This window comes from Typopeltis vanoorti, chromosome 18, assembly GCF_054136105.1.
Source record: "Typopeltis vanoorti isolate ZY-2024b chromosome 18, IOZ_Tvanoo_1.0, whole genome shotgun sequence".
NCBI classification, from domain to species: Eukaryota; Metazoa; Arthropoda; class Arachnida; order Uropygi; family Thelyphonidae; genus Typopeltis; species Typopeltis vanoorti.
Genome location: NC_143566.1, coordinates 2813056 through 2833543, shown reverse-complemented (window position 1 = coordinate 2833543; position 20488 = coordinate 2813056). Strand labels below are relative to the sequence as shown.

Here is a 20488-nt window from a genome sequence, read left to right as displayed (position 1 = left end):
TAATTTTTCTGTATAATTTTGGACTACCCAGGAGTTCTAATATGAGCAGACAGGACTTTCTAAAGAGCCATTTCAAAATAAGTATTTAGATATAGATATGTTTAGATATTTCGCAAGTACCAAGGAACGTCTGGAAAAAGTCATGAGAAAACTTGGTTATTCCAGAAGATCCACAACTAGAACCAAGAACTTCTGGATATTCCTTGGAATATCCAGAAGTTCAGAATATTTTTCAGAATATTTTCAGAAAAGCTCAGATAATTTTCAAAATGTGAAAAATATCTGAGCTTTTGTTGCAATGAGCATTCTTCAGTAAGATGCAATAATTGCATGGAAAATTAAGATTGAATAAAAATGTTAATAATTAATATAAAAATAAAACAATATTAATGATTTTTTTTATTTTACTCACCATAATCAACCTTATAATAAATAAAAACATTTCATGAGAAATATTGAGAAATTAAATATCATAACTTTAATCCTCATCATCATCAAATTCCTAACATGAACCTTCAAGGGGTGTACAGGATATGATAGTACTACATGAAAAAAATTACATCATTACTAACTTCCTATCTACAATTTTCCTCCAAATCAGTCTGTTACTTGTCAAGACTCCAACATTACCAGATCTTATATTTCTATCATCTAAGGCACTTTGCGCCGTATCAATCCACCTATATCTTGGTCTTCCTCTGGATCGTTTTGCTGCCAACCTGACAGAGAACACTTGTTTTGCTAATCTTTCTTCACCCATTCTGTTTAACTGACCATACCACCTGAGATTAGCTCTGCTAATGCATTCCTGGATGATGACAATGTCAAGTTCTTTCCTAATATCCTCGTTTTTAATATGATATTGCCATTGATGCCATCTGTTCACGCCTATAATCTTTCTCAGGACTCACATATCTGCGGTCTCTAGTCTTTGGTCAAGTGTTTTACTTCTGACTAAACTCTCAGATCCATAAGTTAAAACTGGTTTGAACACTGTCTTGTATACAGCTAATTTAGTGTTCCGACTTATTTCTCTCTTATTCCATATGAATTTATTCAATTTACTTCCCACCATACCAGCTTTGCTGATTCTGTTGTCTATTTCTATATTTAATTTACCATCTTCACTAAAAATCGTGCCTATATAGCTGAAATGTCTTATTCCAGGTTCTCCATTCACAACATAGTTGACATTTTCAATGATTCTGCCCATTTTCATTGTCTTTGTCTTTTTATTGCTGACCTTCATACCATTGTGACATGTATTGTGACAAATAGTGTTCTTGTGCTCTGAAGATGCTGGTTATAATACCAGCGAAATATCAGCATCAAGTTAATAAATTAATTATTTACTTAGTTTCTGTGTTCTATTATACCGTTAAAATAATAAACAACACTTCATACCATATCTATTTCAACAGTTATTCAATTTAGTCAGAGAATCTTGCAAACTTGTAGTGGATTTATTTAGAAGTATAACATCGTCCGCATAAAGCAAAGAGCTGACATTAACATCTCCAATTCTGATATCATGTTTAATACCACTTTCTGTCATAATGTGATCCATATAGATAATGAATAACAGAGGGGGATAATGTACATCCTTGTCACACCCCAGATTTAACATTAAACCATCTTCCTGTACTTCCTTCAATTCTAACTGCTGACTTACAACTCAAATAAAGACTAAGTATTGCTTGATATAATGCCCCATTGACACCATATAACTGTAGCGTTTTGAATAGCTTTTCTCTTGGCACCTTGTCATATGCCTTTTCCAAAACGACAAAACTTAAATACAGATCTTTGTTACATTCCCATGCTATCTCAACTATTTGTTGTAAAGTGAAGATCTGATCCTGACAACCTCTATTTGGCCTGAATCCAGCTTGTTCTTCACCCAGCTTTTCTTCCAGAATTCTTCTCAACCGTTTCTCAAGTATATTTGCATAGATCTTGCCAGGAACACTCAATAGGGAAATACCTCTGTAATTCTCATATTCAGTTTTATTTCCCTTTTTATATATATTGGAGCTCTACTCCAATCATTGGGAATTTGTCCCTTGTCCAGGCTTTCTGAACTATGCAGTGCAGCCACTGTAAGACTTTTATACCACCATACTTCAGCATTTCTGGTAGAATATCATCTACTCCTGCTGCCTTTCCACATTTTAAGCCTTTGATGGCTTTTTCTACTTCAAGTATGGATATGTATTCCTGACTGCATGCCTGGTCAGTGTTTTCTACCACTGTGCTGTCATCACTGCTTGTTTCATTTAGCAGTTTTTCAAAGTAATTACTCCATACTTCAAGGATATCTTTTTCTTCCGTTTTCATGTCACCTATCATCTCTAACTCCTTTTATAGCACTCTTTCCTCCATTCCTAAGCTTCTTCAACAACCTCCAGAATATTTTGCCACCTTCTTGATATTTATTTTCTATATTCTTGCCAAAGTCCTTCCATGACTTTTGTTTAGCTAGTTTTGCACACTGTTTAGCTTTCTTACATTTGTCTCTGTATTCTCTAAGAGCACAAGCTGACTTATTTGCCAGGAACTTTTGATATGCTTTCTTCTTTTCCTTCACTGCCTCTTTAACTTCCTGTGTCCACCATGGAGTTCTAATTTTTCTATCCTTGCAGACAACTTCACCACATGCCCCTCTAGCTGAATCAATCAAGGTTTTCTTCAAGGCTTGCCACTGAATTTCCAAGATTTGATTCCTGTTCTCAAACACTTTCATTTTTTCTTGAATAATCTTTGTGTATTTTAGTCTACAGTTCACATCTGAGAGCTGCTCAACTTTTATTCATTTTAAAACTTTCTTACATGTTATTCTTTTCAATATGAAATTCAACTTTATCCTGCTCAAGACTAAATAGTGATCACTTCCAATTTCAAATCCTCTCTACACTCTGGTGTCCTGCACCAGAGAGAAAACATCACTATCAACAATAACGTAGTCAATGAGACTTTTCTTATTCCTTCTCTCTTCTCTCCATGTGAATTTGTGCACATTTTTATGTTGGAACATGGTGTTAGTAATAACCAGTCCATAATATGTGTATTGTAAAAATATGGTTGATTGTATTTCTGGACTTTTGGAAACCTGCTTGTTCATCTGATAGTCTGCTTTCTATTTTCTTTTCGATTCTTGACAATAATATTTTTAACAGGATTTGGCTTGGATGACTAATAAGCCTTATTGTTCTATAGTTGGTACATTTATTGCTGTTTCCCTTTTTAGGAATAGGTACAAGGACGGAAGTCTGCCAATCAGAAGGCCAAATCTCTGTGTTCCATACATCCAGGAATAAATTTAGTAAGGTGTCTATGATGATGTCACCTCCTTTGCGTATCAGTTCCATTCTAACACCATCAATTCCTGGTGATTTTCCTATTTTTGAGGAGCTAACTGCTGCAATGACTTCTTTTAATATCAGGTAATCTCCTTCCTCCAAACCACCTGGCAAAATTCCATCCAAAATATCTTGAAAGTTTATTTTTCACTTGGTTAGAGTATAATAAATTTAGTTTAATCCTTTATCCAAGTGTGAGTAAACAAAGTTTGCGCCTGAAAGCATCTTCAGGACTGGGGTAAGGTGGTACAACTCCAGGGCAACTCGTTGCAAAGGTGGAGCAAGCTACCAATACTCCTGTCTCAGTATCTCCTATAATGCAAAACACATCTCCTTGCGGATATGTCTAATGTTATGCATTATGGGAAGGGCCACTACCCAGACTAGTTTTGACCTTTATTGCGGTCTCCTGGTGTTGTACCACCTTACCCCAGTCCTGAAGATGCTTTCAGGCGCAAACTTTGTTTGCTCACACTTGGATAAAGGATTAAACTAAATTTATTATACTCTAACCAAGTGAAAAATAAACTTTGAACATCTTTCTCAAAATCCAGAGTAATTTATTAAAAAAGGGTGGCACACCATTTGGCAACTCCTATAGGTAGAGATGACCTGCGAATGCTTCTGCCTGGTATCTCAGCTTGGGTCTGGCTCCCACTGAAGAGACCGCAATAAAGGTCGAAACTAGTCTGGGTAGTAGCCCTTCCCGTAATGCATAACATTAGATATATCCGCAAGGAGATGTGTTTTGCATTATAGGGGATACTGAGAGAGGAGTGTTGGTAGCTTGCTCCACCTTTGCAACGAGTTTCCCTGGTGTTGTACCACCTTACCCCAGTCCTGAAGATGCTTTCAGGCGCAAACTTTGTTTGCTCACACTTTGGATAAAGGATTAAACTAAATTTATTATACATCCAAAATATCGTCAGTCAGTTGAGGGTCCTTTTGAAAAAACTTAGTTGTGTAACATTTCCATCTATTCAACTATTTTCTGGTTATCCATGATAGGAGTTCCATCTTCATCTTCTATGCTCCAATTAATTGCAGTAAAAGGTTTGGTTAACTTATTGATAATTTGAAAAGCACTTTCAGGATTATTTTTATTTAAGTCCTCTTCTATATTTTTGCATTCATCTAGTATCAATAAGTGTCTAGCATGTTTGACTGCTTTTTTAATAATCTTAGTAATATTTTTATACTGTTCTCTATTATCATCACTATTAATATGAGATTTCAAATTTCTTCTTTTGTCGCATAGGTCCAAAATATTTTTGGTTATCCACGGTTTATTGACTTTCCTTTTGTATCCAAGAATTTCTTCAGCTGTCTCAGTTATCTTTTGTGAGAAGTATTTGGTTTTAGATTCAATATTATTATATTTTTTGAAGCTTGTGTCAAAAATTAGTTTTAATTTGTATTTACATAGTGTATTTATTTGGGGATATTTTAATTTTTTTATATTATATCTTTTATGAGTTGATTTTGTGGGTAATATTTCCCTCATTTTCATATTCACAGTTGTGATGACCATATTGTGGTCACTGCCAATGTCGGCTCCAGGAAATGATCTGATCAATGATCCATGACTAACTGGGGAGAGAGTAGAAACTCTATTCACAAGCACATCCTCTGATGATATGATCAGCTCTAGTTCCAACAACTGCCTACAATAGCTGTATCTTAAAAACTCAATTTTTTCTATTATTTTTTTCTATTCTTCTTTTCTAGTCTTTATTCTAATCAACACTGCCATAATTAAAATCACTCATAATGATCACCCATATCTTGCTTTCTAAACCACATTGCTTATACATGTCTTTGTCTCCATCCTCAACATTTTCTGGCCTATGCAACACCCAACTAAATATCTCATCCTATTAATCAACTCACACCATACCACTTCAAAACCAATGCCACTACACTCCTCTTCTGTTTCAACCTTGTGCAGACATAATTCCCAGAACAAACATCATCAGAAGCAACATTTCTCCCCCTTCCTCTTATTACCCTTCCCATTCTCACAAAAGACATAATACTCGCCCATTTCTATTCTGGTCATGATATCTTTCTCATCAACTCACCTTTCACTTATTCTATCTGTGGGTGTATAAATTCAGTGCAATAATTTCATCTTCCTTATTTCTGACACTGAGCCTCTGTAGCTCAGCCAGTATAGACGAAGCCCTTTAGTCGGAAAGACCTGGAACATGTAGAAAGACATGTGTTCATCGTACATGTTGTTTAATTATGATGGTATATATCAGGACTTTAGTCTGATTAATTAGGCCTAATTAGGACTTTAGTCTTTGTGTTGTTGCTACAATTTTTTGTAAACTAGTCCCTTTGTTACACCATGTTGTTGTTGTAGTCTCGCATACTATGACAAACTGTTTTTTATGCTCTGAAGATGCTAGTTATGACACCAGCAAAATATCAGCAACAAATCAATAAATAATTATTTACTTATAATTCTGTGTTCTGATATATACTGTCAAAATTAAACAACATGGAAAGACCTTGGTTCAATTCTCATGAGCAATGTGATTAACCTTTATCTGGTCTCTTTCAATGAAATGTGAGTTAGCTGATCTCATAAAGAGGTAGAGAGGCTTTTCTCCTTGAAACTAGGTTTTTTGTCCCTCAAAACAAACCAGCCAGTAGAACACATGCAATTTATAGACAAGAATGCTTAGAGGCATATAGGTAATAACTGCCTTATCCTTGTATTATGGTTGGGAAGTCCAAGGATTCTTGGAAGGCCATGGGTGATTAAGTGCCTGTTAAGAGCCACTGATGATGATGATATTTCTGATACTAATGGCATAAATAAGCATAAAAATTCATTTCTTTGTCTGTAATCAGTCCTACCAATGCCATCCCTCATCTGTGACTTCTCACTCTACTTCCGGCTGCTAACCTTTACCCTTTGTCCCATATATCTCCCATGATTCCACTACTTCCCAAGCATTCCAGGCCACCTATTCCTACGTTGACCATCCTCATTCATTACTGCTTTCAGAATTCACTCTCCTTATCTGTCTTCCCTATCTCTCACCTTTCCCTGTTCACCTGCATTCCTGTTCTCACATTCTCATCTCTGATGCTACACTCATCTACACTTACAATCATTTTGGTCTTACTGAAGACTTCAGTGTTACTTAATCCACACTCTTGCTCATTTACAGAACCTCTGACTTCCGATGATATCGTGTACTCATCACACATTGCGCATATTTCCAGCAGAAGCTGTACCAGATGACTCATAGCAAAAACCATTTTCGTTTATTTTTCTTTACATAATTTATACATATAGTCAGTTCATCAGATAGCCATGATAACTAAAATAATTCTACAAATAAGAAAATAATCTTGACTTCCTCCTATAATGAAATTCAATGTCTGTTGAGAACTCAAGATACATGCTGAAGGCTGAAATTGTACAATTAAAGGTTTTATGCATTATTATTGAATTTTACCTTTCTCCACCCCTTTTTGAAATATTCTACAGTGAAGATGAGACAAAGTTCAAAACTATGATCCAATATAAACATGTATAAAAAAATTATATAAAACATTCTGAAAAATTCATGTTCATTACCATGCTGAAATTCTGTTTCTACACATAAATACTGTTTCAGAAGATCCTGTACAACTGCTTTCATTCGTCCTCTAATACCATTGCGATATCTCTGAACTAGCTGGACAATTCCCTGTGTTGTCATAAAGAAAACATCTCTATCTGAACGCTTCTGGAGAGTTGCTGCATAGCTGTCAATTGCACTTGCAATCTAAAGGAAAGGTAACAGAATACATTTTAATGATATAAAAATATAATAAACTTTCATAATAAATATAACTATCAAAATAAATATAATACAGTATATATATTATATAATATAATATAAATTAAAAAAATATAATACAGCTATCATAACATAAGGAAATCACTAAACCACACACATGCAATTTTCATTAATGTCTATTTTCATATTTTAATGCTATTTTAATACCATTATAGAGAACAAAAAAGTATATTAGATTTGAAAGCTTCTAAATTTGGCCTGGTTGGCCAACTGGATAGCATACCTACTCCAACTAAATTCAAATCCTACTTTGGCCAGATGTTTTTAATTGCCTGCCACAGGGTAGTATGCAGGTTTCATTCTCTAGTCTAAAACAATAACCACCACCACTCTGTTTTTTTTTTTTTTGGAAGCCTGAAATGTCTTGAAAAGTTTATTTGTGTTGTCTCTAGAATGTTGACTAAATAAACACATGCAAAACCACAGTAATAGGTTTTGGTTTTACATGTGTTTATTATTCATGAATTCTCCACAGGTTTCTTTATATAATCAACTCTAGAATGTTGTTTCCAGATTATTCAACCTTTAAGCTCATCCATGCACTAATACTAACATTAATACCATGAGTATTAATGTACCTCTGAAATGCAGCACACAGTGCATTTTTATTTACTGATTTATCAGAGTGACAATATAACATGTACTTATTATCTTAAAAGACTAGGTATGAATCCCATTAGACCATGAGGAAGCATTATAAGGACTTTAAATCAGCACTTTCAATAAATGATGTTAAACCACCAATGGATAATCTTACACTTATAGAAAGAGCTCTTTTAAAAAGTTTCAAGAACAATATGGAAGTAGTAATCCTCTTCTTCAACCTTTTGGTTCTGTCCACTGCTGGACGAAGTCCCCCCCCCCCCCGTGATTTTCCTGACCACTCTGTTTTCTGCCTTTTCCATCGACCTCACTCCTGCAATTTGTTCCAGTTCATCCCTCCACCTTCTTCTTGGTCTTCCTCTTTGTCTTTCCCCATCCATTGGTCTCCACTCTGTTGTTTTTCTAGTCCATCTCCTGTCACTGAATCTGGCAATATGGCCAGCCCATTTCCACTTAACCTGTTTAATGTATTTTACAATATCCATGACACCTGTTTGAGATCTTATCCAGGTATTTGTCTTTCTATCTCTTAATGTTAGGGCCCCCCTTAAGGCCCCCAGTCCTGTGCGGATCTTTGCAATCCCACCAAGGTGGTGGTGAGAAATCTGCAAGAGCAGGGAGTGCTAAGAATCTCACAGATGAGGGTAGACCACCATCTGGAAATCCGATCCTATTTATTGGTTCCTTCAACACTTGAACTCTGTCTTCCGACTCCCATATTGATTTCCTGCTTCAAGAACTGCAAAATGTAAAGTTTGATGTCCTTGCTATTTGTGAAACCTGAAAAAGCTCTGAATTAACAGCAAAATGGAACAATGGCAACCAAATTTTCCTGGGAGCTTCAGATAATGCTACAAGGGCTGGAGGAATTGGCTTCATTATAAATGAAAAGCTAACTAAAAATATTATTCCTTGCACAATCCATTCTGAACGACTAGGAACACTAAAATTAAAAATCGGAGAATGTGTAACAATAAAAATAATAGTAGCCTACGCACCCACCTCAACAGCTGACAAAGAAGAAATAGAAAATTTCTATGAACACCTACGAGAAACATTACAGAAAAAAACAACATACACAATAGTGTATAGAGATTTCAACGCAAAGATTGGTACAGGATTTATTGAAGAAAAATACATTGGACTGTAGGAGAAAGGGGAAAGAAATCAACTAGGTGAACTCCTGGCAGAATTTGTAGAAGCAGAAAGGCTGTACATTATGAATAGTTTCTTTAAAAAGAGAACTGGAAAAAGATGGACTTGGCAATTCCCAAATGGAGAGACAAGAAATGAAATTGATTTCATCCTAACAGATTGCAAAAGAATAATAAAAAATGTAGAAGTCATTGGGAAAACCTACTGTGACATTCATTCAGACCACCATCCAATAAGAGTCACCCTCAAAATACATGAAAAAAAATGAAGAATGCATGCGAGCCCAGTTCAACCATAAAAAACGCTCAAAACAGATAAACCCAGAAGAATTTAGAAAAAATGCAGAAGAAACCGACTGGAAATTGAAAAATGACATCGTCGAAGATTTACAAACTTTAACAATCAATTAATGAACGACAAAGAAAGACCCTCATATGAACTTCCTCCTAAGAACAGGAAACGCCTATCAGCAAGAACGATAGAACTATTGAAAAAAAGAAGCATACTGAAAGATACAGGAAAAGACAGTCTAGAATATAAAATTATTTGTAAACAACTGAGGAAGAATATCAAAGACGACTATAACATATATAGAACAGCAAAATTGGCAGAAGTAGCTAGGCTCTGCAGTAGCCTAAAAACAAGTAGAAAAATAAATAAATCTAAAGCACCACTACTGTCAGCCTTCATAGACAATCAAGGAAACAGACACAAAAACAAAGGTGAAATGGAAAAAATAGTAAAATCATTTTATGAGAACCTTTACTCATCTAAACAAGTAATCACAGTTCCAGTACCAGACGAAAATTTGGAAATACCATTTGTCCTAACTGAAGAAGTAAAAATGGCCATCCACCATATGAAAAATGACCAATCACCAGGAATTGATGGTATAAAATCTGATGAATTAAAAATGGGTGGACAAATACTCTTTAAAGCTCTAGCAGAAAGGTTTACTCAATATATACAATTAAAGAAAGTACCTACTAAATGGAAAACATCAAAGACCATAATTCTGCACAAAAAAAAAGGTAACTACAGACCCATCTGTTGAATAGCACACACATATAAAATATTCGCCAGAGTCATCCTAAACCGAATACAAACCTCCATCAAAAATAGCTGCAAAGAACAGGCTGGTTTCAAAAAAGGCTTTTCAACAATAGATCACATTCAAACTATTACTCAGTTAACAGAAAGATGCAGAGAATACCAGATTCCACTTTGTCTTTCTTATTATAGATTTTAAAAAGGCATTTGACACTGTTGAGCATAACACAGTATTCCAAGCTTTAATAGAACAAGGCGTAGAAAAAGCATATGTGCAACTCATAAAAGATTTTTACAAAGAAGGCACAACATATGAAAAATTTCAATAACCCGATTAAAATTAACTTAAGTAGAGGAGTACGTCAGGGTGATGTGTTATCACCTAATCTCTTCACTTCTCATCATTCGAAAAAATTGACATGAAAGATAGAATAAACAATGATGGTGAAATGTTAAATATCCTATTATTTGCCGATGATGTAGTATTAATATCTCACTCACCCAAACTGTTAGAATCAATGCTGAATAACATAAGACAAAACTTCCAAAAAATTGGATTGGAAATACACCAGACAAAACAAGATGGATGAAACCCAAATACTGAAAAGATCATACAATCACTCTAGAATCTCACACCATTAAAAAAGTTGAAGAATGCATCTACCTCGGCCAGTCCATAAAAACGAATAATGATATAACAAATGAAATAGCAAGGAGAAAAAGAGCTGCATGGATAGCCTTCAACAAAATAAAATCAACAATTACCAACCAAAACATAGATAGATATAGAAATAAGAGCCCATCTTTTCAATAGTCACATCTTACCAGCATTAACTTATGGCAGTGAAACATGGAACACAATTTTAAAAGAACAACAAAGCTTATAACAACTCAACGTGCAATAGAAGAAAAAAAAAAGAATGTGCAATATAAACAAAATAGACCACATAAGACACACAGAAATCAGGAAGAAGTCTGAACTCATGGATATAATAACAGCAAAAGATGGGCAGGACATCTCGCCAGAATGAGAGACAACAGATGGACAGTCAGAGTTACAAACTGGTATCAGAGAGATACCAAAAGGAAACCTGGAAGACCAGCCTTAAGGTGGGTAGACCCAATGATTAAGAAAGTTGGAAAAAAATGGAGAAGAAAGGCCCAAGACAGGAATAGCTGGACTCTTTATGACCTGCAGTCATGGAGAAATCCTGACTGAAATCACAGGTCCATCACGGTAATCAAGGTAATCTCTTAATGTTATTTTTAGCATACTTCTCTCCATGAGATGTTGTGTTGTTCTCGGCTTTTTGTTTAGGGCTTCTGTTAAAGTCCGTGTTTCTCCTCCATATGTTAGGACAGAAAGTATGCACTAGTTGAAAGCTTTCAATTTTAGACTCATAGTGATGTCACTTCTGAATATGTCTCTCATATTCCCATAAGCCATCCAAGGTGAATTCTTCGTTCAATCTCTTTTTCTTTGGCAATCCTCAAAGGATAACAATTGGCCCATATATACATATGAAGTAACTTGTTCTATTTCATAGTTTTCAACTTTGACAGTTCTATGGTTTATGTATTTATTCATCATTATTTTTATTTTTTCTCTATTTATTTTTAATCCAATTATGTGTGAATATGGTCCAAAGTATTCTAATTCTTTCTAAATCCAGCTTGTTCACAGGATTGCATTCCCTCTAGTTTAGATTTTATTCTATTATTTATAATTTTTGTGAAAACTTTATATATGGTGGGGAGTAGGCTTATAGGTTGTAGTTTTTAATTTCTTCCTTATTGCCCTTTTTAAAAATTAATATTAGAAGTGAATTGTTCCAATTTTTTGGAATTTTTCTCTGTTTTAGGCATTTATTGAAGAGTTTACTCAACTGTTTGATGACAGGGCTTCCTCCCAGTTTTAAGAAGTCTACCATAATTCCATCTTCTCCTGGGACCTTTCCATTCTTCATTTCCTGCAGTGCCATTTCCACTTCACCTTGTAAGATCTCAGGGGCATCATGTTCTTCCTCGCTCGAGTTATCTATAGATGATTCTTGGATGTCCCGGTCTTTGTCTTCATAGAGTTCAGTATAAAATTCCTGAATTCTTTTGATTATTGCATCTCTATTTTTTATCAGTTCACCATTTTTTCCTCTTACAGCAGCTATTTCCTTTGTTCCAACTGATAATGTTCATCTTAGGACCTTCATATTACTATTGTTTCTTTAATTTTCCTAGTATTATACGATCTAATTTCATGTTTCATCTTCCTACAAGTATAGACAAATTGGCCCTTCAGAACACATGCAATTTACAGACAAAAAATACTAGTTGTGGTGGTGGGTGGCAGATGGCATTGATTGATAGTAGAGGTTCGGTGTAGTGGTGGAGATAGTTGTATAGCAGGTGTTCTCCCGCGATGAGTCTTCGGACTCCTTGGATGTGTCACAAATAATAATAATAATCCTTTTACGTATAGTTTTACAAATTTCCGCATATTCTATTTTATTGGCGTCATGCAAATCTCTTTTCATATTTCTTCTTTTCTTCATCAGATCTAAGGTTTCCTGCTTAGTTTTTCCTCTCTTTGGTGCCTTTTTACAGCTCTTATTTCCAGCATACAATTCAAGATAGATTTTGTTAAGATTTCATTAGCATCAATGATGGTAGCAACTGTAATAACTTTTTTAGTTCATTTTTGAGTGAATCTCTATAGCAGTTTTTATTCTGGTAGAGGTTTTGTAGTTTCATTAAACTGGACTTTTTTCTTATAAGCTTATTCTGTTCCCATTTTTTGTTGATCCATACTTTTGCCCTTACTAGTCTGTGGTCACTTCCTGTATTAAATCTATTAAGCACTTCGGTATTATTTATTATATATCTTCTGTTGGAGAGGATGAAGTCTATTTCATTATATGTTTGTCCATTTAGGCTTCGCCAAGTCCATTTTCAGTTGATTTTCTTCTTGAAAAAGCTGTTCATAATAAAGAGGTTATTTTCTTCTGCAAATTCATTAAGTCTTTCTCCTCTTTCATTCCTCTGTCCAAATCCAAATTTACAGATGGAATTCAGATGGTCATCTCTGCTTCCAATCTTGGCATTAAAGTCACCCATTATAATTATAGAATTCTTTACAATTACTGAATGTGGATTCTAATGTTTCATAGAAATCTTCTATCTCTTCATCTGGATGGTCCATAGTTGGGGAGTACATTTGTATAATTTTCAGTTGGTATCTTTTATTTATGAAGAGACTTAGTTCAGCTATTCTTGATGTTATTTTATTAACAAACAGAACATTTTCCTTAATTGTTTTATTTATTAGGAATCCTACACCACCAGTTGAATTTCTGTCACATTCACAGTGGTAGAGTAGATGTCCATCTTTTAATCGCATGAGAGTTTCTTCTTTAATAGTAATTCTACCAGTAAATAAAAGAAATGCCATAGTCATTCTCAATGCATGAGAGTATGACAACAATCGGAAATCAGACAACTCTGTAACACACATGCTCTGTACTAGATCATGATCCTGCTAGAGGTTACTGATTGCATCAGTAACCTAAAAACCTCCTACAAGTTCAGCTAGCACCAGAACTCTACACTGTCTTCCTCAATGCTTGTACGGCATCCTTAAAATTCATGAAGAAAGCATTTCCACTAAATAGTTATTTGAAAGCATATAAAGCTCCTACTTATCTTCTTGCTAAACATTTAGCTAAACCACTAAAAGACTGTTAGGACTAATGGCATTTTTTGTTAAAACCTCTAAACACTGCCTATATCAGCAATATTGTTAATGATGAACACGACATTTCACATTCAATATAGTCAGTCTGTTTACCAATGTCCCAACCGATGAGTTTCTCATAGTATTATGACATACACTTTCCGATAAAATCATTACTCTACTCAAACACTGTATATGATCTGAGTACTTTGTGAGCACAATAATTATATATATATATATATATATATATATATATATATAGATGCACCTAAACCTCTTTTTACACGATATGTTCCTAAAAATTACGCGTAAATAGAATTTGCGTAAAAAGAACTACTGACTCCATAGAAAAAGTGAAGATTGGTTCCAAACCTGAAATATAAGCAAAATAATGAAAAAAAAACAAACATTAAATTCGTTAGGATCGTAAGATTTTTATTTACATTTCATGGAGAATACACATACACATAATGAATTTTAATAACTTTAAAAAAAAAAACATATTCATTTCAGTTGAGGGGGATATTAAATCCCTCATTGTTTTATTTTAAAGTGGGATATGAAACTCGGAGATCGAAATCTAAGAGTTTCATTCTGAAGAACTATCGGCGAGTCCAGGCGTAAGTGATCACCTAGGTAGTACAACACTAGGGCAACTCGTTGCAAAGGTGGGGCAAGATCCATCACTATCCTTAATATTTTCTCATAATGTAAAACGCAGCTCCTAGGAGATGTATTACTGTTTTACATTATGAGGAGAGGTCACCACCCAGACCGGTTTCAACCTTTATTGAGGTCTCATCAGTGAGTAGGCAGACCTGGAATACCAAGGTTTAAAGTGAACTGAGCTTACATATACCCCCACTAACAAATTTCCAGAGCGGTGTACCCATATATTATTATTACTACGATAAAGAGTCACGAGGTTATTTTTCCGGTGGCGTAAATTATCCCCTCTTTATTATTCCCTTAACTTATTTTATGCTGCAGGAAAAATAGCCTCTTGGCTCTTTAACATATTCATTTCAGTTGTTTGCTAAGGATTCTATAAAAAAATTACGTTATTCGCTATCAGTTTCTGACATAAACGCAAAAGCTTTCGTTTTCATGAGACTGTAATATCACTGGAACTACTAGATATGGTATTATCGTCAGCGACTTCTGCCTCAACTTGTGGAATTCTTCTTGTCATGTCTTGAACAAAAGTACCACTGGTTGTTTCAGTAGTTTTAGGCATGAACTCAGTTATTAATCGCTGTGTTGATGCCTTAGATAAGTCGCGATATAATTCTCTATATGAAGACATTAACAACTTAAGCTCACATGAAAACTTCCCAGCACATTCTTCATTTGATCATGTCGGGCAAAATAATTGCCTAAATTACTGGCCAGTTTAAGACCTTTAATTATATCAACAGTAAAAGTAGGAGTATCTGGCTGCAGTTTTTTAATCTGTTCATGAAATCTCAATGATGATTGCTTGATGGAATTTCCGTCCAACTGGCATTCTTTTTTGTACATCTCTCCACATCACTAAATTTTTTCGGTCTTTTCTAGAACAACATCTCTTGTGTATGATGAAAATTTCGCACTCGATTTTGTACCAGAACATACCGCTTTTCTAATAGCCTCTTCATTTTCTTTATACATCTGACAGTTGATTCACGGACTCCAAAATACTTACTCACAGCTGCCACACCTTCCCCAGTTTGAAGACGATCTAAAATTTGAATTTTTATATCCAAGGAAATGGCTTTCCTTTTTTTTTTTTTTTTTTTGGTTATTGGCAACATCATGTGAGGGCTGGATTAAAATCTTCGGTTAATGAAATGAAAGTTTGAAAATTACATGTAGCTTACAATTTATTATTTCTTGGCAAAATTATTAATTTTATAACGCGATTTTTATTTTGATTTCACTTATAAAATACAAATGCAAAAAATGCGGTAACTGTGACACCAAATTCAAACTGTTAAGAACTGCTTTTTTATGCGCAGTCAGTTATGTAATTCGGGAAATTCCCAATAAATGAAATTCGTAAGAATTTAGAATTTTCTTAATTGAAATGAGAATGCAATTCTACAAAATTCTCAGAATTTCTATAATTTAGAATTTTCTTAATTGAAATGAAAATGCAATTCTACAAAATTCTCAGAATTTCTATAATTTAGAATTTTCTTAATTGAAACGACAATGCAATTCTCTGAATTTTCTTAAATTACGGATTTTTTCCTAACTTAGACTTTAGGTCGGTCGCATAAAAGTGAATAAAAATCGCTTAAAAAAAAGTGATTTTTGATATTCCAATTTGCATAACTCCAAATTCGCATAAAAAGAGGTTTAGGTGTGTGTGTGTGTGTGTGTATATATATATGTAGAAAGTATTTTACCTTGGGTATAATAAATGTTAAAAATACCAAGCAATTTTAAACCTGGTTTTACTCCATTTCCCAAGTAAGCAAACAGACAAACAAGTCAAGTTTGCACCTGCAAGTGATGCAAGTCTAGCTGATCCTACAGGTAGTGCAAGACCAAGGCAACTCATGGTAAAGGTGGCATAAGCTCTGATCACTAATCTTAATATTTACCCTTAATGCCAAAACACATCTCCAAGAAGGGGATGCATGATGTTTTGTATTAAAGGCAAGGGGCCACTACCCAGACCGGTTTCAACCTTTATTGAGGTAGAATGGGAGTTCATGTCTTTCATCATCAGCCTTTGGAGTATAAAGATTGCTGAGGGTCAGCAGGTAGTAATAGGGGAAGTTAAAGAAAGGTAGAGTAGGATAGTAGGAGGTAAAAAGAGGCCTCAGTCAACCTGTTTAGCTGTATAACCCAGAGGTTGTGGCTAAAAGGTCTGTAAAACATAATCTCCTTACACCTGTTTGAAAAAAAAAAAACTTAAAATTTACATTTCATTTTACCCGAAAAAACATAACTTTAGATTACATTAATCCAGGTGTCTGGAGACGTCATCTCGTAACCCCTAAAGAAAAATATTTGTTAAAATTTGGGTTCTACGGTCGATTTTCTTGAGTTTACAGGACGAAAAAACCGAGTTTCCGGGAGGTAAAACCCGCTTGCCCGTGCCAGAGATCGACTAACTCGGGAACCAGTCAAAAAAAGGCTTAGAAAAATTTCCTCTAGTCGCCGACTAGACTTGAAACCAAATCTTCTTTCGTGCGGCCAAGTGGCGTGGTGTGCAAACGCCACATCCACTGAGCTACACAGGCTCACACACACACACACACACACATATATATATATATATATATATATATACACACACACACACAAAACTCACGGTTAGCTATGAACATTCCTCTTTTACCTATTTAGCTGAATAATTACATTAAACATTTGAAGAAAAAAAAAATTTCCTAGAATGTGCCAAACTAAAATATTGAAAGGATTTGTTGACATTTTAATTTGGAGCCACACACAACCTTTGTATTTGGATTTTCTTGACCACCTCAACAACCAACATTAACAAATTAACTTTGGATATAAATTATAGTCTAATGGTTCATTATTTTTAGATCTAGAGTTGATTAAAGAATCTGGCAAATTAAAACTCTTATTTTTCAAAATCCAACCATTACAGGCCTCAAAAATTAAGTATCATTTCAATGTAGGGAGCAAAAGCTCATTGTCTGTCTCATTACTGATGACGAGGATCTAGCCAAAGAACTCCATTGTCATTCCATGACTTTAACTTAGACTTCAGTCGTTTCGTTAAGTGTGAGGTGTGTTATATGTATTCTTTCGATTACATAAATAATTTGTGGATGTTTAGGGCAGATGGAAGGAGGGTGTGTGCAAAGTGTGACCTGAAGGAGGAATTGATGAATGCAAATTAAGAGCCTGTGTAGCTCAGTAGAAGTGGCGCTTGCATTCTATGGTGCTTGACCGCATGAAAAAAAGGATTTGGTGGTTCAAATCTAGTAGATGGCATTGGTGTTAGATGATGAAGGTTGATGGAGTAGTGAAACGAAGAGCTGTAGAGTATATGTCCTCCCTCGATGAGTCTTTGGACTCCCTGGAGGTGTGATGTAATGTAGGGAGGAGGGTTTATATTTCTTTCTTTCTTTCCGATTTTCAACGTATTCATATACGAATAAGTATACTGATTCTAGTAATCATACTGGGACTGTCATAATAATCATTTTTTTTTTTAACATTTTATTATTTCTCAGATAAATTACACATATTATATGAAGACAATTATGCATAACAAATACTTTCTCATACATAAAGTTGTTTTTTTTTAAATAATAATAATAACGGTTTACAACATATATTATTATAATATTCATAATGATGATTATTACAGATGTTTCATGCATTTGGTTACATCTTGGATGAGAACTAATTTCTCTGCTTTCATCCTCGAAACATATATGTAAGCTTATCTGAGGATGACACCAGTTGGTTATTATTTATCGGGTTTTTTTTTGCTGTGTTGGGAGGCTACGAAATCTATGATTGAGAAATTCATACGCGCGCACACATAATAACTTGGAATGTATTGATGTGTCGCTGAACTAGAAGCCTGAACGAATATATTGTGTTTCATTAAGTTTGTATGGTATTTTGGGTGCGTATTTCTTGTTCGTAGTACGTCCTTAGAGCTCTTTTCAGGCTATTGTAGTTTGTAAGGTTTCTGTATTCAAAAGGTAATTTGTTTATCATGTCTGGGATGTAGAAGTTTCACGTGGCCTTTCCGTAGTGATTATTGTATTTATATGTGGTATAATTAGTAGTCTGAGGTCTTGTTATACGGTATGTATTTCTGACTGTCCTGTAGTTGGCATCGAAATAAAGTTTTAGCAAAGCTGCATAGTGACATAAATGTTTTGCTGTCAGTATTTTGTGTTCTGACATTGCAATGTATATAAGGTCATTATTTTCTCTTTCTTCCCAAAAAGTCAGTTTTATCATTTTGTACTGTAGCGACATTAATCTATTTAATTTGTAGGGTGCACAGAAAGCATACGTTGTTATAGCGTATCTTAGTATATTTTGGCATAGTGCTTTATATATTAGTGTTTTAGGCATATGGGAACTGTCTTTTTACCTGTAGAGTTTGCCACTTATTGTTCAGAGTTTGTTGTGTAGATGGTTTGTGTGGCTATTCCAGTTCATATCTGCATATTGAAGTAAATTCCAAGGTATCGTATTGTTTCAACCTGAGCGATTGTAGTGGTTTTGCTGTTCTGTGTGTTTTTTTATGTTGGAAAGTGGATGTTGGATGGTTATATATTTGTTATCAACTGGTCGAGTCAGTGGATTTCTGAATATCATTAATTTTGTCTTTTCTGAGTTTAGGTGTATGGAGTTTTTCGTGAGCCAGTCTATGATCAGATTTATGTCATGTTGCATATTTGTTTGGGCTATGCTTGCATTATTATGGATGGATATTATTGCTGTGTCATTTGCGTATTGGAATATCTTACCTTTGAGTGGTAGCTGGTTAATATCGTGCGTGTAAATGTTGAATAGAGTTGGGGAGAGTGCAGCTCCCTGTGGTACTCCACAGGTAACTGGTAGCTTTCTGCTTCGGTTTGATCCGATACGTGTGATATGTTTTCTATTTTGAAGAGTAGTTTGTAAACCACCTGTGAAGAGGCCCGTCTATTCCAACATGCCTCAGCTTTTCTAACAAGGTTTGATGTGTAAGTGTATCGAATGCTTTAGTTAGATCAATAAAGACTACCATGGCGATTTTGTTTTTGTCTAAGGCGGTATTAATTATGTCTGTAAAGTCTTCCAAGAGAGTTGTTGTTCCCTTATTTTACTGAAAACCATATTGCGTTTTGGGGATAATATGAAAGATCTCAGTGTATGCTGTGAGTTTCTTCAGTATGATCTGCTCCATAATTTGATTGATAATTGGTAATGTTGCTATGGGTCTGTAATTGCTGATTAAATTTCTTTTTCCATGTTTGTATATGGGTGTGATTATGGCAGTCTTTAGCATACTTGGTATCTGTCCTGTTTTAAATATTTTATTTATTAATTTTAGTAGGATAGGACTTAAACTAGTTGCATGTTGTTTTATATCTTTAGGTCTGATACCATCAATTCCTGGGCCTTTGTTTGGTTTGATTTGATGTATTGCAGAGAGAAGTTTTGCTTCTTTTATGGTTGGGAACCATAATGTCTGTTTTGATTGTGGTCCAAGTGTAGGATCTCGTTTTGTGATTGGGGGAATATTTCTGTTCATTCTTGGATGGAGTCTGCAAAGTATTGGTTATAGTCATTTGCTAGTTATTGGATAGGTTTTGCATCTTTCATGAAGCTGTGTTTTGATCAGATGCCAGGTTTGTTTCATGTTGTTTTGTGCAGAGGTTAGTTTGTCTCTGTAGTAGCTTCTTTTTGCATTTTTGATTTGTGTTGTAAGGTGATTCCTTGTTATCTTATATTCAGTTTTTAAAGCTGTGTTATTTGATTATCGCTTTAATTCTTTCCATAAAGCGTCCTTTCTGTGTATTTCTAGGATTAAGTTTTGTGTTATCAAAGGATTTTGTGTTGTTTTTGAACAAATTCTGACTTTCTTTGTAGCTATCTTATATAATTCCTCCAGTATGAGTTTAATATTGTTGTATAAGATATCTGCTGAATCTGATGCCAGGTGTTCCCAGTTTGTTTTTCTTATTTCGTGGTTTGCTATTTCTTCGTCTATTATTGTTTTCTGTCGCTTTTCTTCTGTGGGACATTGCATGGATATT

The 20488-nt window shown here is 34.7% G+C and overlaps 1 protein-coding gene across 1 annotated transcript in view; it reads right to left on the bottom strand.

Annotated features, from left to right (window-relative positions):
* Positions 1-20488, bottom strand: part of ACC (acetyl-CoA carboxylase) — a 1393224-nt gene that overhangs the window by 860419 nt on the left and 512317 nt on the right. Inside the window, exon 23 of the mRNA XM_090408519.1 lies at positions 6958-7147. Coding sequence (XP_090264645.1) covers positions 6958-7147 — 190 coding nt within the window. The remainder of the gene's footprint in view (positions 1-6957; positions 7148-20488) is intronic.